The following is a 16,651-nucleotide window of genomic DNA, read 5'->3' as shown; positions in this document are numbered from 1 at the left end:
GAGACGGGGGCTGATGCTGTAGCTGGAGTTCTGAGTGACAAAACTTATCGTGGCGGCGTCTTGTGCAATTAGTGGACTCCCTCGCAAGTGTTCCCTGGTGGCTCGATGATGATCACATCAGCTAGAAATCGGTACTCGGTACTCGGCACTCGGCACTCGCATCCCCCACCCAGCACCACCCACAGACAGACAGACAGACAGAGTGGGTGGGTGGGTACTCCCTCCTACGCCTATCAATGCCGTTCTGGCCAATATTCATTGTTGAATTGAATTATGCAAACGTGCGAGACCGAACCCCAATTAGGCCTAATTGCCCACGTTCGTTAGGCGTTGCCCGAAAATGGCCAAAATTGTCAATATTCCAATGAATAAGCCTCCACTCCTTTGGGGGGCGGCATCCGACGTTTGGCTCTTGTGTTTTGAATGCTAGCAAACATTTTGTTTGTTTAAATTTGTGCCGTGAATTTTGGTTACCGTTCGCCATCGATGAATGGAGCGCAAGGGGTTCGGGTTCAGGCTCGGGTTCAGAGTAGCAGCAAGGGTTTTTATTATATATATATGGAATATATATGTATATCCCTGGGGCACTTTAGCTGACAGCATCAGCAGCTGCACCTGCAACTGCAGCTCCCCGCTTGCCACAGATCCTGCACTCAGTTTTCCCCCTGTACGTTTCTGGTTTGAAGTTTTAGGGCAGAAGCTGCTCGAGCAGCTGCGTGCTTTGCTTGCCCCCCTTTTTTGTGGCAGCCACCTTTGTGATGGCCCCCAAAGCCAGTGCAGCTATGCGGCTGGGCTGGCACATTCTGATGGCTTTGTGCCGCCATCTTTGCTCTGTTCTTTGCTGGCAGCCGGCAGCCGGCATGTGAGTGATGGCATCCGGTGAGGTGAGTAGAAGATGACGGACAGCTGGCTGACATATTCGTATGCTCTGAGGAGGACCTCTTCTCGCCTGTCTCTCCTGTCATAACAATCATGCTTAATCCCTGCGATATCCCCCCTGTAATATGTAATAACAGTAAACATATTTCGAGACAGCTGTGTGGCCGGGCGATTTCTCTCATTAAATATCCAACTCTCGTTGCTTCCACACTGACCGAGCCAAGGCAGCGTTTCTGTTCCTGTTTCTGTATCTGTATCTGTTCTTGTGTCTGTTGTATCTGTGTGTGTTTCTGTGTGAGTGTGAGTGTGAGTGGGCGCTGTCTGCTCGCGATGGAGGGGCGACGCTTCGACCGTCAGCGTCGTGACTCTGCAAAGAGCACCGCCGCACCCACACTGCCCTCCACGCAGGACCAGAACTTCCATCTGCGTCTGGCCGATCTGTACGGGCAGCACGCGTGCCTCTGGAACACATCGCTGGCCGAGTACCAGAACGTGGAGCTGAAGCGCCAGGCCTGGGACACCATCGCCGGCGAGCTGGGCAGCCATCTGAATGTGGCCTTTGTGCGCAGCAGGATCAGCAGCATGCGGCACCAGCTCAACGTGTACAAGCTTCAGATGATCGAGTACAAGATGTGCCCCGGCCTCGGCCAGGAGCCCGAGAAGCCATACCACCTGGACGCCTTCGCCTTCCTGGACACGATCCACGCGCTGCCAGAGCTAGATGCACGTCCCAGGCCAGACCAGGAGGCCAAGCAGGAGCTTGGCGCGGGGCAGGCGCCCAAAAGAGACTGGCGGCTGCAGAGCCCGGCGACGCAGCCAGAGCAGGGCGACCGACCCGGCGACAGCCAGTTTACGTATCACAATGCCATGAGCATCGTGAAAATGGTCAAGCAGCGGATGGCTGCTCACCAGCAGCTCCCAAAGCCGAGCATGTCCCATCCGCAGCTGATGTCCAGCATGGCCAGCTTGAACGGCAGCCAACAGATGTACCTGGATGCCCAGGCAGCCACGCCGCCCAATCTGCGGGCACGTCCGGGCGACTCGATCTCCTCCACCAAACTGTCAACACGGGCCAGAGAGATTCGCATGAATGAGCGCGAGAGGGAGCGGGAGAGGGAGCAGGAGCGAGCCCGAACAGATGAAAGACCAACGACATCGAAACCCCGACAAACGGAGCTGGGAGAGATCCAGTCGGAGGAAATGGAACTGTACCGCCTCCACTGGAGCGTCCGCCAGCAGATGCGCTCCCGCCGGCCCTCTCGCGCGAACGCCTCTCCGGAGCCAGCACCGCCGTTGCCCAAGAGACAGGACTCACCCGACTCCGACTTCAGTATGAAACCAAATATATAAAGCCCAAACTCAACCACAACCACATCCACATCTATATACATAAATACACCACACTGTACACACCACAATGCTCACACCATTACAAGTAGTGTGCATCATCAGCTTACCAGAACCGCAATAAAGTTACGTACATACATGAATTTAGATGAATTTAGCAATAAGGAGAGGTGATGTCATCCGCTATGGTGAGGATTCGCTCTCTTGGCCCACAGAGCGACAAACGCTGGAAAGAGATAGCACTCTTGGTTTGTTGTTGTTTGCTTGCTTGTCTTGTTTAAAGCGCCGTGTGGATCGTGAGAGCGAGCGCAAGTCCTCTCTCAGAGCGCTGCAGCGCTGTCGTGGAGCGCTAACAGAGCTGTAGACGGGAGCGACTAACAGAGCTGTAGACAGTAGTGGTTACAGGCTGTTAGCGGACAGCAGATACTAACCTGTTAACAGCGCTGTTGCCCTGCTGCTAAAGTGTTTCAGCAAAAGAGAAAGAGAGAGAGAGAGAGTAGGCAGCCGAGTGACGACTATTATTATGTTTGTTTTGTTTTATTTCATTTTATTTTAAAATAGTAGTAGGTACATTAATTTCGATTTCGTTACGCTCAAGGCTGTGAAAATTCGTGCTTGCTCGTCCCTGTGCCCTGGGGCCGACGAACCAACCATTGAGTAATATGCTGCTGAGCCGCAACATCAGGTACAGCGTGAGCGTTGATGCCACGTGCCAGACCTTCTACGAGCAGCTGCAGAACTACAAGCTGTACCGCTACCTCATATTCTACATTCGCACGGACAATGTGATGGACATCGAGAAGATCGGGACGCGTCGCTGCAGCTACGAGCAGTTCCTCAACGATCTGCGCAAGTGCGGCACCGGCGACTGTCGCATCGGCATCTGCGACATGGAGTACCGGAGCAGCATGCCCGCTGCTCGGGCTGGCAGTAGCTTGATGGGTGATCGGCCGCTGCGTGGCTCCCTGCTCCTGGTGCAGTGGAGCCCCGAGGGCGCTTGCAATACCAAGCGGACGCTCTACGAGTCTGGCCTCAAGTCACTGAGGGATGCCCTGGGCGAGTGCCAAGTCCTGATCAAGGCCACCACCACCGAGGAGGCAACACTGGCCCAGGTGGTCGAGCAGTGCCGTTCTCGTTCCCGGTCTGGGCCACCCTAATCCAATATTCAGTGTACCCAAAATCGTAGCCCCCCCAATTAAAATGTGCCGTGTTACCTACCCCTACCTGCCCTGCCCTACCTTCGCCTTGAAGCAGCTTTTCAGCAATTTTCCAAAATCTATATCACGGAAACAATTCAATTTTAAAGTTCAGCATCGAAACAAAAGTTACTTAATACATTAAATAAATTTTCCAGCCATCTGGGGCTTCTCCTGTCCCTCTCTCTCTTCTCTCTCTCTCTCTGTCTCTCTGTTGCACGCATAAATTGGCAACATTTTAATTTTCCACTAGATTTGCGTGGATTTCGTGCTCCTGTTCAAGTTTCTTTGCTTTCCTTTTCTGTTTGTTCTTTGTTCCGTTTTGCTCCCGCTATCAATTCCCCGTTCCCCGTTTGCTTTGATTTCTACACTCTCTAGTGGCGCCACTGTCTGTCTGTGCCTGTGTGTGTGTGTCTGCCTGTGTGTGTGTGTGGGAGGGACAGCAGATGGGATGAGAACGTGTGTGTGTGCGTGGGGTCATGTGTGGGATTGTGATTCTCTTTGAGGATATTCTTTTATCTTTCACTTGCGTTTGACTTGCTTCATTTTCAGCGAAATTCCGCTTGCCCCGGTTTCTGTTGCAAGTCGTGTCCTGTTTTGTTATTGTTGTCTTCCTTGACAAGTTGCTGCTGCTGCTGCTGCCTCTGCTCTGGGACAGAACTGAAGCCGGGCCACAGCAATCGAATGGCATATCAATGCCGAGCACAGCAGATCCCTCGTGCTCCCCGCTCATATGTACATATGTACATATAAATACGAGTATCCGCGCCGAATGTTTCTTCAGTCATTGCCCCCACAAATATTAAATTTCCCAGGCACTCGCGAGGACTCTGCTGTCACCCCTGACTGTGTCCTGGCTCTGTGTCCTCCTGGTGAACTGTGCTGCTGTTCTTATTCTGGCTTTGATTAATTCTGGGCCTCTGCCAAATGAGATGGAAAGGCCTGACGCCATGCGGCAAGCAGAAAGGGAAAGGCAAAGGCTGGGATGGGATGGGATGGGATGGGGTAAGGTAAGGTCGCTGAGCTCCCCCAAGACCATGATTTATGAATGAGATGGAATGATAATGAAAAGTCTCAACACAAGCCGTACTCTGGCCGCAAATCCAAACCGCTGCCAAAATTACTTTTTGGCTGCCAAAACGAATTACAAAATTACAAAATTACTCCCCAAAATTACACACACGCTAAGCTCTGAAACAGTTTAGCAGCTACTTTGCCCCACTCGCCCGACCCTCACCAGCATCACCGCAACACCGCATCCCCGCATCATTCGTATCCTCCTGCTACCCTGCCATCCGGAGAATTGCTGACATTTGACGCGGCTTCCGCTTGGCAAGTTATTCTCATTAGCGTAAAAATTAAATTTAATTTCCACCAATAAACCCCGTTAATCGTTTTCTTCCACAAAACTCCTCGACGCTGCTTCTCCTTCTCCTTTGCTTTCATTCTCGTGTATTCGTGTCCCCTTTTACTCGGCTATTTGCTGCTAACTTTTGATTAATTGATTGATTGAATGAGCGTCGAATATCTTGGCCAGAAAACGGGGGGATCCGCCCGTAAGATATTTGTTGGCTCTGTTCTGATACAACTAATTACCGTTCACAATCCGCTGCAGGAGCATGGATGGGACAGGGATACCGATGCCCCCAATTGGAATTGGACTTCGCCCACTGCCGTCTGTGTGGTTTTCTTGGTAATTTCCCTCAGCTCAAGGCTGCGCCGCAATTGCGTGTAGGCCCAGTTGGCCCCCCCAAATGTGTTCTGCCCCGCCCCGCCCTGCCCTGCCATGCCCTTGAAGAAATGCAAAATTATTATGTGAAAATATGCAAACTGCGTGCGCGTTGTCGAAAATTGTGAGCACGTCGTGGCGTCGTCTATCCGCTCTTCCTTGTGGCCATTCACAGGACCATTAGCATTCACAGGGCGCATTCATTCGGCACCCAAAAGTCTCCGTGCTGCCCAATCAGCACAACCTGTCCCAGACGACACACAAACAGAGAGACAAACAGACAAACAGACAGAGAGACAGACAGACAGACAGACATTGCCATTATGACTTAATTAAAAAATAATATTTTTGAATTTTCAGAGTACTCTCGAATTAGTTTCCCCCCAGTCTTGCCTCACGGCAAGCATCAAGGACAAAGCCCCGATAAGTCCACTATCTGCCTGCTGCTTGTCGTTCCTCAGGAAGTGTCAATGGGCGCAACCAAAAGCCGCATTTGTCTGACACTGCGGATGAGTGTCGTGTCTGACACTGGGTGCTGGCTGAGAGGTGTAGTGGCAGTGGCAGTGGCAGTGGCAGTTACAGTTACAGTGGCACTGCCTGTGTCTGCGGTTGTGGCTGCTGTGGCGGGCCGTGTGGCGGGCTGGCTACTAAACTTCCCGTGTCATCGCCATGTCATTCATTTGCATGCCAGAAAAAGTTGGCAGCTTGCGCGGTTCGCAAAGCAAACACGGGGCATGATGTGCCAAATAAACGGAAACAAGAGAGCGCGCGGCACACACACACTAGCACACACACACACGCATGATTGGGTATTAGTATGTGTTAGTCTTCCCCCGTCCCCGTATCCACTTCACACTACCACAGAGGGGTACACGCGTGTGTGTGTGTGAGTGTGTCATGAATACAAATGGCGAAAGCGGAAACGGAGCAGCAGGCATCGTGCTCCGTGCCCCAGCCCCGCGCAAGGCAGTCCACCGCTTCATGCTGCGACTTTAATTGCAACAAAAGCTGTTACATTTTGATTAGCATCAGAGGCAGGAGATCCGCGTAATTATTAAACACAGACAGAAGAACAAGGACAATGAAACACCATTCACCCCCGGTTTTCGTAGTTTCAAGTAGATGAATCCAGGACGACATAACCTGTATAACTGAGTATATTATAGTTAATCTTTATTATGCCCTTACTCAAAAAGCGTTAAGGGGTATATTGTATTTGTGGTAAAAGTGGATGTGTGCAACGCAGAGATGGAATCGTTTCCGATCCCATAAAGTACACATGTTCTTGATCAGCATCAATAGCCGAGTCTCTGTCTGTAAGTCTGTCCGTCCGTCCCGATGAGCGCCTAGATCTCAGAGACTATAAGAGCTAGAGCAACCAAATTTTGTTTCCAGACTCATGTGATATCACACTGCTACAAGTGTATTTCAAAATTTCGCCCCGCCGCCTTCCGCCACCACAAAGGACGAACATCGTAGAGAATGATTATATATACATATTGACCAGCTTGCCGAAGCTGAATCAGATCGGATCATTATTATAGCCAGAATGATGAAATTAATTTTCAGTTGCTTCCCCCACCTCTTCCAGCACGAGACCACACTACTCATTCTCTTTCTCGCTCACACACACTCGCAGAGAAGATGTTTAATCTACATTGTAAATATATAATCTACATTTCAGGCGTAGAATAAACATGTTAGATGTAGATGTAGATGACAGATGTAGCAAAAAAATTTAATATGTAAAATATTTGAAAATTCTACACAAATCATAAGCTCACAAATTTATATGCTGAATGAGTACGGGGATAAAAGTAGAGTCGCGTCGATAGAAGCGACTCACACGTTCCTTCTCGTTTTTAGCTATATTAAATGTTTGTTTAGATTAAAGTAGTTGCTGTGATTTAAATTGAATGCATAATGAAAATGCTTGCGATCGCAATTTTGCGTGTTTCTCGAGGGAGACTTTGGGCATCGAATTAAATGGCAACGATCGTTAAGGTTTAGCTGTTTAGCTCCTCTCTTTATCCGCTCCTAGTCTCTGTCTCGCTGTTATTCGTTCTGTTATTGGCTCTGTTAACTCTACAGACTCTTCTGTTCTCTGTGGCTTTCCACATGAATGTTAGCTCTTACTCGCTGTTGATACCACAAGCCAAGAGTTTTTGTGGACACGACACACGAGTAAAGGTCTGGGCAGAATGCAGAATAGTGATTTATACTATATAGATATGGACCTCCCGAAACTGTTAGGCCGCACGTCTGACCGTAGTTAGCATGAAATGCGACTGGACTGTGTTCATTAACAGAATGTAAGTGATTAACATCTAGTTAACATGATTGAGAGAGGGTGGACTACAAACTGAGAGCATGAGTATGAGTTCTTCTACTCCTCTTGTGGAGAGTGCAGTTAGGTGTGTGTGGTATGACTTAATGGCATGACTACTAAGGGAAAACTCTCAAAGGAAAGGTTGGCCGAACAATCGCTTTTACTTCCTTGGGGCTTCCTTGCTCTTCTATTGAAAAAGACACTATTTCCACTCTTCACTGAATTGTAAAGGAAACTTTAAGATATTTTATAGCATTTTTTAGCCCATTGCCATGCGCTGTTATATCGATTCAAATTTTAAGTTCTCTACAATTTTGTTTTGCTCCTTTAATATCACAATTAATACTCATTTCAATCTGCAAGACCCCAGTGCGTCGCGGTCGTGGAGTCCGTGGAGTCTGTTATTGCATTGAAAGTATTTACTCGTGTATGGGGTGGGGGGGGGACTCATGTCCGAGCAATTAAAATATAGTCTGTTGGCGGAAAACAAACACATGATGCACATTAAGCAGCGCTCGGCATGCCGTGTTAATGCCTTGCAATTCACTTAAAAGGATCAACAAGCCTTGTGCGTATTTCCTGTGTAATGCTCCGACACGGGCAGCCACACTCAACCGAATGGCTGAATGGCTGCCCCGTATGTGTGTGGACAATAAGGATTTTATATGCTCGTAGTCCCGACTCGAAACTCGAAACTGGAAACTCGAGACGTCTGTTTCCTGTGTCCTGTGTTGCTGGCCAGTGGCGGACATATCGCTGGGATCGCATTGCTCGTTCGAGTAGCTGGCAAATGTGTATGGTCCAGGCAGGTGTCAAAGATGCAGCGAACCGCACTCCAGGCGGCAGTCGAACGGAAGCATGGAATGCCAATTAAGTTCGAGATGCGAAATAATTGTCATCAGTAGTTTTGTCAAAGCAGCCCTCGAACCGTTCCATACTTAGAGCAGTCGCAGTCCAAATGGCAATCGAATTGTGAACGGGCGGGGGAGAGGCATTTGGTTGCGGTTGGGCCGAGTGCGGGGGTTGCGAGGGGCGTTGGGGCGATGGGGCGATTACCTCATTGTCATTGGTCAAAAAGTTTTCAAAGAGTCTTTCCGGGTCGCCCGTTGACCCCCCCACCCCCCTTACCCCTCGTTGGACAAAAATAGTTGAAGCAAATATTTAAAACTTCATTCCATTCCATTCCATTCTATTCGATTCGATTCCATGCCATTCCGATTTCTGTGGCAAATGAATTTCTCTCGTTTCCTTTTTGCATGCATTTTTCATGCTCATGCTGTGGGCACATGGCTGCGATGTTGGCTGGAGACTCTCTCTGCTGCCTCTCAACAGAAACTAATTCACAAATTGCGCATACGCACTGTTGAACTCGAGACATTTATGCGCTGTAATGATCAGAGTGAGACAGGGAGACAGGCAGACAGGGAGACAGGCAGACAGGGAGACATGTGGGGGGGGGGGGGGGCTACGTAAATTGAAAGCAGAACAATTGGCAATTGTGACTCGCTAATTGCCGCTACTTTCGCTCTTTCGATTGCCATTTACTCTGAATTTTTGCCAGGAAGCGCCAGCGGAAACAGAAGCTGAGCAGTCGCTGACGAATTCCCACAATAAATGGCAGCACTACGGTATCCTGGCAAGGTATTCTGCGGAAGGGGGGGGGACGGAAGAGTGCACACACTCTTAAATGCCTCCACACTTGTGGGTAATTTATGAATTTTATTCCATGTCAGAGATGCGCTTTGATGTGTCTCTGCTGGCATTTCTTTTGGGCATCCACACAAACAAAGCCCAGGCAGCAGCCAGTGACCGGGACTGCCTCTGCCTCTGTCTCTGCCTCTGTTGCTGCCGTATCCGCATCCGCATCCGTTTTGGTCTCGTGCTCAAAGAAGCCTCAAAGACGAGACTGCTGCGAGCGCTTTCTCACGCCGTCAATAAAGCTGGCTTTAATGAACATTCAGGCGCGTTGGCAGGCACTAAGGGGGGCACCAGGGGAGCACATAAAAGGCAGAGGGTTACTACTGGCACTGCTGGCACTGCTGGAGCACGCAGACATGTCTTGAGAGTCTTGCAAAGTGTCGACAAGTGGGTAACGACATCACACGCACACAGTCCATCCTGGGGCGAAAGGTGGACTAAATACAGTGGAGACTGCGCCCCTGCCCTGTGACTGACCCCCCCGCCCCGCCCTGCAGAGACGGTTCAGGTGTAAAAGTGCTCAACTTTCGTCGTAAACTTTTGCTCCTCTTTGGCATGCAGCGGGGCACAGGCCCTGCCGGGGTCAGTCGGGCAGCAGCCCAGAATGCCATTCAGAAAAGTATCTCGCATGCATTGCAACAACAACTTTGATGCTGCTCCTGGCGCTGGGCCCCACTGCCCCCCCCCCCACCCAACGCTAATTTGTTTCTAAGGAAAATGTTGAAAGGAACAGTTGAAGAGTTGAAGAGTCGTATGTAGGTGGCACTCACTCAAGTGGGTAGTAGGGGAATTCAATTCCATTCCATTTGCTTGTGGATCTAGCTGTGTGTGCCGCAGGACAAACAAAACAAACAAACAAACGAACGGGGGCTGGCGGCTGGCGGCTGGGGGGGCGGCAAAAGTAAAACTGTTCGAATCCAATTAAATTCAGGGCGAATCCTGCCGCGTGGGCAGATGTGCCAACAGATGGGCATGGCGGCGGCTGTTGCCAGAATAATTAAATCACAAAATATTATTTCCCCATTCCGAAACGCAATTGAACAGCAGCCCAGCAGCCCAGCAGCCCAGCAGCCATGCCAAATAGTTGAACAAAGTTAACGAACCCCCCACACCAGGGAAGAGCATGGGGGGGCGGGGCGCCAATAATTGTTGGCGTGTCGTGAACTTTTGTCCTGGCCACGTGTCCGCGTAATGGCCTCTGCGATTGCTTCGATTGCTTGCTAATCATTCGCATGTTGGTTAACATTTTAACGTCTGCTGTTACGGGGGGCCGCGACTGGTGCCGGGGCCTATTCCTGTGCCTCCTGCCTCCTGCCTTTGCCTGGCATGTGCTCTGCTCCTGTGCCCTATGCCTGCGCCTCCTGCGCCCTGTTCCCGTGCCAACGGAATGAAAAGCTGAGACGCATGGACGCCGTAAAGAGATTTTTATCACACAGCTTAGTGCGGTCCTACCAGCAGAGAGGGGCAGAGTGGGGCAGAGTGGGGCAGAGTGGGGGAGCTGCGGCTGCGGCTGGGGCTATCTCTCCTCACGCAGTTTCCCGTAGGCGCGAAATTCAACGACAAATGTCTTTCATTTACGCGTAATAAAAACGAAATCTCCGTTGAACAATGGCCGCCGGGCGGCTTTTGCGGCCTGTTGGCCAAAGCGTCGCACGCGTCTCTCCCAACCCTACATCCACGGCCGTTTGTGCTCTTTAATACCCGTAACTTGTTGTTCTTCCGGCCCCCTGCCTCGCACAGTGCCTCGCTCCCAGTGTTCCCATATACATTGTGGCTGGGGCTGTGGCTGTGGCTGTGGCTGCCTCGAGTGTCGAGTATTTTACGTTATTTTGTATTTAATTTACAGCCACCAAGCAACGCTGGAGATGCTGTTGGTGTTGCCTTTCCTGGCCTGGAACGAGCGAGCGTGCGAGAGATTCGCTCTACCCGTGAGGCTGGTCCTGCTCCGGGTCGTGAGTAACGATGCCCGTAGGCAGTCGGCAGTCGGGCAGCCCATCCCTAGCTGCCAGCTCCCAGCTCCCAGCTCGACTCGCTCCTTCTCTTTCTGTGCTGCTGCTGCTGGTGCTGCTCTTAATGGCATAAAAGTATAAGCCATACATGTTGATTACAGAAAGAAAAGCGCTTAAATATGCATGAGTCGAAGCAGAATTTGGGCATGGAACATGGCACATAGAACTGTGCCATCGAAATGGGGGCTTTGCCCCAAGCGTTTCCTTCCTTCCTTCGTGTGCCTGTGGCCTGTGGCATGGGGAACTGGGACCAGAGACTGGGCTTGGGACTGGGCTTGGGACTGGGCTTGGGACTGGGCTTGGGCCTGGGACTGAGCCTGGGACTCTGCAGCGTCCCACATTCGCGTGAAACATTTGTAAATAACTCCGAATTCAGCTTAATTTGACGTTGATAATCGCGTTCCATATTCCATTATTCATTTTCCATTTGCCCCACACACACACACACACACACCTACGGTTGTGTATCTGTAGCTGAAGCATTCAAAGCATTCAAATCTGACATCTGGCTGGGAGGATGCCACTTAAAGTTTTCAATGCTCGAAATGCGACGCAATTTGTGTGCCTCTGAAGATGTTTAATTAGGAAATTAAGTGCACGGCATGTGGCAAGCGGCATGCGGCATGTGGCATGCGCTGCTCTTCAGTTTTCGAGTGACTTCTAAGCAGAAACAGAGATACGCAGACACACAGATACGCAGACACACAGATGACGCACCTGCAGCAGAGCCAGCAGGACCCTCTCTCTCTGCTCTACACTCTCCACTCTCCACTCTTCCCCCCCGTACATAGTGTCGATTTGTGCAAAATATGAGCAATAAAAGCCGCACCATTTGGCTGAAGAAACATTCCATTCAGGTGAACATTGATGCAGCCATTGAATGGCGCTCGTTGGCGCCCACCAAACAGCCAATAGCCAGCCCCATTGTGGCGCCTTCATGTGCGTACGTGCTGTGGCTGTGGCTGTGGCTGTCTCCACCTTCGAATGAAACTACAACGGAAGCAGCAGCAGCAGCAGCAGCAGCAGCAGTCCATGCCAGAGGAACGCCAACTGGGCTGCAGGGCTCCGATCCTTTGTTTTTGCTGTCAGGCATCATGTCGTAACAACATCCGCACCACACCCATCCGAGCGCCACACTTGGCAGTGTACGTGTGTGTGTGGGTGGATGGGTGTGAAAGGTAATGGAAAAAACGATGCACCATGCGGCACTCTGTGCAGCCGCCGTAACAAAATGCTGCATTAAGCGACCCACAAGGCTGCATGCAGAAGCCCTGCCACACAGCCCTGCCACACAGCGGCGGCGGGGCGGCAAGCATTTAGCAGATTTGCATGCACAAACACGCGCCGCTTGCCGCTTGCCACTTGCCACTTGCCACTGCAGAGGATGTGCTTGGATGCTGGGATGCTGGGATGCGTGGCTGCACTTGCAAACATTTACTTTATGTATAAAAAGCGATGTCTATTTGATTAGGCAGCGAGCAATTCCGGACACCGCAGCTGCGGCTCAATGGAATGCCAAAGGATATGGCAGCAGCAGCAGGGGGAGCAGCAGCAGGGGGAGCAGCAGCAGCAGGGGAAGCAGCAAAATATAAATAAAAATAAAACTAACTGCAGCTTCAGTTCCCATTCCTTGGCAGCAGTTGCCTCTGCCCTTCGAATCCCTAAACCCACAAACTCCCAGCACATCTGGCGAGTCGTAGTTGCCTCTAGTTTTGGACTCAAACTCAGAGATCGTAAGCCAGTATAAATTAAGCATAGAACACGCAGCATACAAGGTGAGTGAAACACACCAAATATAAATATATAAATATATAAATAGATAAATATATAAAAGTTCTGGCCGCAGACAAAATGGATACCGGCATTCATTTGACGCGGGCCGCCAAGCGCATCTACGAGGAGATCAGAACACAGAGGAAGCATCGCTACGCCACTCTGGCCGTGCAACAGGACTGTGAGATCAGTGTGGATGCGCTGGGTAATCGTGCGGCCAGCTACGATGACTTTCTCGCCGACCTGCTGGGCGAGGGCAAGGCAGTGGGAGCGGCAGTGGGAGCGGCAGTGGGAGCGGGAGCGGGTCAGTGCCGCTTTGCGATCTACGACTACGAATACGAGCATCAGTTCAAGCAAATGGACAAGTCCAGCCACAAGCAGAAGCTGATACTGTTCCTGTGGTGTCCGGCGCAGGCATCCGTCAGGGATAAGATGATCTACTCGAGTTCCATTTCGAGCATTATGCGTTTCTTTATCGGCATACAGAAGTTCATCCAGGCCAACAGTCCGGACGATGTGAGCCGCGCAGCCGTCGAGTTGCAGCTGCGGGCCCTGGACAGGGACTAGGGTGGTCCCACCGAGTGGCAGGCCACCAACGAGGAGCAGCTTGGCATGAGCTCACAAATATATTTAAATATTCGAATTCGTTCTGCTTCCAATGGACTCTGGTTCGCCTTATCTTTATGTTTGTGCCTTGGCCAGCAACTGATTTTCTACGTCTCATCCTCGGGCTCCAGTCGAAGCTCAAGCCTCGCTCCCCCCACCGCCGTCGCCACAGGGCCTTGATTTAATTTGATTTTCCTTAGCATCTAATGAGCCCATTTGGCATATGGATGGGATGCCTCTTGACGCTTTCCAAGCCAACAGCCAGCAGCCAACAGCCAACAGCCAGCAGCCAAGAGCCAAGAGCCAAGAGTATCATCTGTAATTTGTTTTGTCCTCTCACTTCCTCTGCTCCGCTCTGCTCTGCTCTTCTCTTCTCTGCTCATTATCTGTGTGCCGCGCTGTGCCGTGCCGTGCCGAGCCTGCTAAAAATACTTTGGCTTAGTTGGCGCAAGGGCAAAGTTAGGCGGCGGCGGCGGCGGCATTCAGACTTTTTTATCTCGCCCATAAATCACGAGCAAGTTGCAGGCAGGCTCCTCTGCCACGCGGCTTTCCATATCATTTGGCAAAAAGTCTGATATTAATCAAATTGACGAGCAGCGAGGAGCAGCGAGGAGCAGCACGTCATCTTTAGCTTCGTCCACGCATAGGGACGGAACGGGACCCAGAGTGCAGCTCGGCAAGTGCACTGCCACTTGGCAGATGAAAATGAAAATGCAAATGCAAATACTCGCAAGTTCGTTTTGGTTGATTGACCACATCGATGATAGACCTTGCCTCAGGGTGTGTGAGTGTGGGTGTGCGAGTGGGTGGGTTTATTTTATTGTCGGCCAGAAAATAAAAACCCAACCCAAACGGTCGCTTGGCAACGCCACGAATATTCATCATACAAGTCCGTACCCGTACCCGTACCCGTCCCCGTACCCGTACTCGTATGTCATGGAGGAATATAAAATGCCAGCAAGTAGAAGCAGCAGAAGCGACACAACGCTGATAACACTTTGGTCAGACGACGGGGGCTGAGAGTGTGGAACGGGCACTGGTACAGGGAGTGCCACAGGGACTGCCACTGCTATTGGTACGGGGGACAAGGTCCCCGAAATGAAACGCAAATGAAAGATAAAAATGCCTCAACGAGATGCGATGCCAGCCATAAATTCGGGCATACCACTGGACTGGGACTGGAGCTGGGACTGGAGCTGGGACTGGAGCTGGGACTGGAGCTGGGACTGGAGCTGGGACAGGAGCTGGGGCTGTGCTGGCACCCATCCTTAAGCAGAGCAGCGAAATCAAAGCAAACCGAATGAAAAAAAAAACCAAAACAAATCCAAATCTGAGCTGCAGCTGCAGCTGAAACGGAAACTGGCAACAGAAAAATCCACGCAAATCTAGTGGAAAATTAAAATGCTGGCAATTTTGTTGTTGTTGTTGTTGTATTTGCAGCAGGAACACTCGTAGTTGCGGCTGCGGCAAGTAGTTTGCCCTGAGATGGATTACGGGTATCGGCCCACCACCAACACCCTGCACCCTGCACCACCGCAATCCCTGCCTCAATTCCCGTCACTCGTCTGCGACTAGCGACTAGCTGTCGGTGCTGAGGTGCTGAGGTGGCTGCGGTGCGACGGGCGGAGTGATGGCAGTGCGGACTATGCGGAAATGAATTTACCTTTGACCCTCAACGGAAATGAAGCTTCAAGTGTGCGAAGTCTGCCCCTGGCCCTGTCCCAGCCTCTGCCCCCGTCCCGCTGGCATGCAAAGCGGTGATGGTTTTACGTGCCAAAGTCCTTAGTCCCCCCCGCCCCCGCCCACGCCCACGCCCACGCTGAACTGGTGCGCAGTCGTTGCTATGAGCCAGTGTCGTTACGGGATTCGCCTCGGCGAGTTTCTACATCATGTTGACAAGTAATTAGCTGCCCCCAGCAGCAGCAGCAGCAGCAGCGGCAGCAGCAGCAACCAAAACGACGTCGATTTAACTCGAAATGCGTCTGTCAATGGGCAAAAGTTTTGCCCAGCCATCAGCCATCAGCCAGCCCCATACCCGTTACAAAATTTGCGGCACGCTTGCCCAAGCATTGCCGTGTAAGCGGCTTAGACGATGGCCAAAGCCGTGGCAGCTGTCGCCTGCCCGGATGCCTCAAAAGTCGCGCATTCCAGTGGGCTGCGCTGAAGGGTGGAGGCTGATGGAGGGGCGCTGGAGGGGCGCCTGTGCCATGCTCCATTTAATTATGCTCGTTGTGCTTATGAAATTGAATTCATTAAGCCAATCGATCCGCAGTCAGCTCTGTGTGCCCCGTGTGGCATCATCCGCACTGCGTTTCCGTTCCGTTTCTGTTCCTGTTCCTGTTATTATTGTGTTGACGTCGCGAGATGCGACGAAGCGTGCCCAATCGATTTCCCATGCCATATCGGATGTGCCCCGCTGGCAGGTAGCGTGCGTGTCCAATGTGGCAGCTCCGGCTCCGGCCATAGGTTGCCACAACAGCTGAAGGCATGCCTGGTTGCTGGCTGGAACTGGCCAGCTAATGATGGGCCCCAAATACCAGTGTGCTGTGCTGGCCCTGGCACAAATAGATAGCTGCCCGCAAGCTCACATAAAAAAAAGCAGCGTCTGTTTTTCTGTTTTTCTGTTTTTCTGTTGCTGTGGCAAGGGTTGGCTGGGTTGAAGGTTGCTGGGCTCCCTCTGACTCCCTGGCAGGCTGCCTGCTGCCGCCAAGGATCAAGGCCAGAGCGCCAGAATATGTCTGGGCTGGGGTCTTATGCAATTCCGTTGTAGGTTTTTGTTTACCTCGCTGAGGATTACGAGAACTACGGTGGCAGTGACGCAGTGGCTGAAGCTCCCACCACCCAGTGGCATCTACGCAGCTGCAGCTGCAGCTACGATGAGCGACTGTTGCGACTGTTGCGACTGTTGCGACTGCATTTTGCCATTTGCCATTTGCCATCCACTTGGCGATCGGTGAGGCTTCAAGGGGCGGGGGCGCCCTATCGATCGGCTCTTATCCAGCGAAGCGAGTCCTGCCATGTCCTGTCAGTGTCAGTGTGTTTTTTTTGCTAAGTGTATGCAAAATGTGTGGCAGGCATGACAGGC

General features: G+C 51.4%; 4 protein-coding genes across 5 annotated transcripts in view; all 4 read left to right on the top strand.

Annotated features, from left to right (window-relative positions):
- Positions 1 to 1,183: 1,183 nt before the first annotated feature.
- LOC111082271 lies at positions 1,184 to 2,363 on the top strand. Its single transcript, XM_022378454.2, has one exon. It carries the CDS (start codon positions 1,210 to 1,212, stop codon positions 2,227 to 2,229), a length of 1,020 nt encoding a protein of 339 aa, XP_022234146.2. The 5' UTR covers positions 1,184 to 1,209; the 3' UTR covers positions 2,230 to 2,363.
- Positions 2,364 to 2,888: 525 nt separating this feature from the next.
- On the top strand, positions 2,889 to 3,383 carry LOC111082349 (cofilin/actin-depolymerizing factor homolog). Its single transcript, XM_022378558.1, has one exon. The coding sequence runs from the start codon at positions 2,889 to 2,891 to the stop codon at positions 3,381 to 3,383; it is 495 nt and encodes a 164-aa protein (XP_022234250.1).
- Positions 3,384 to 12,872: 9,489 nt separating this feature from the next.
- Positions 12,873 to 13,608, top strand: LOC111082273 (cofilin/actin-depolymerizing factor homolog). Of its 2 annotated transcripts, none has more exons than XM_022378456.2 (2): positions 12,873 to 12,962; positions 13,034 to 13,608. In XM_022378456.2, the coding sequence occupies exon 2, from the start codon at positions 13,039 to 13,041 to the stop codon at positions 13,525 to 13,527; it is 489 nt and encodes a 162-aa protein (XP_022234148.2). In that variant the 5' UTR covers positions 12,873 to 12,962; positions 13,034 to 13,038; the 3' UTR covers positions 13,528 to 13,608. The 2 variants fall into 2 exon arrangements, with proteins under 2 accessions (XP_022234148.2, XP_022234150.2); XM_022378458.2 differs by having other exon boundaries at positions 13,022 to 13,608.
- Positions 13,609 to 14,675: 1,067 nt separating this feature from the next.
- The window catches only part of LOC111082269 (octopamine receptor), a 36,362-nt gene continuing 34,386 nt past the window's right edge, over positions 14,676 to 16,651 (top strand). Inside the window, exon 1 of the mRNA XM_041595524.1 lies at positions 14,676 to 14,818. Coding sequence (XP_041451458.1) covers positions 14,676 to 14,818 — 143 coding nt within the window. The remainder of the gene's footprint in view (positions 14,819 to 16,651) is intronic.

The sequence above is a fragment of the Drosophila obscura genome, unplaced genomic scaffold (assembly GCF_018151105.1).
Source record: "Drosophila obscura isolate BZ-5 IFL unplaced genomic scaffold, ASM1815110v1 contig_73, whole genome shotgun sequence".
Lineage (NCBI taxonomy): Eukaryota > Metazoa > Arthropoda > Insecta > Diptera > Drosophilidae > Drosophila > Drosophila obscura.
This window is presented reverse-complemented; position numbering and strand designations above follow the sequence as displayed.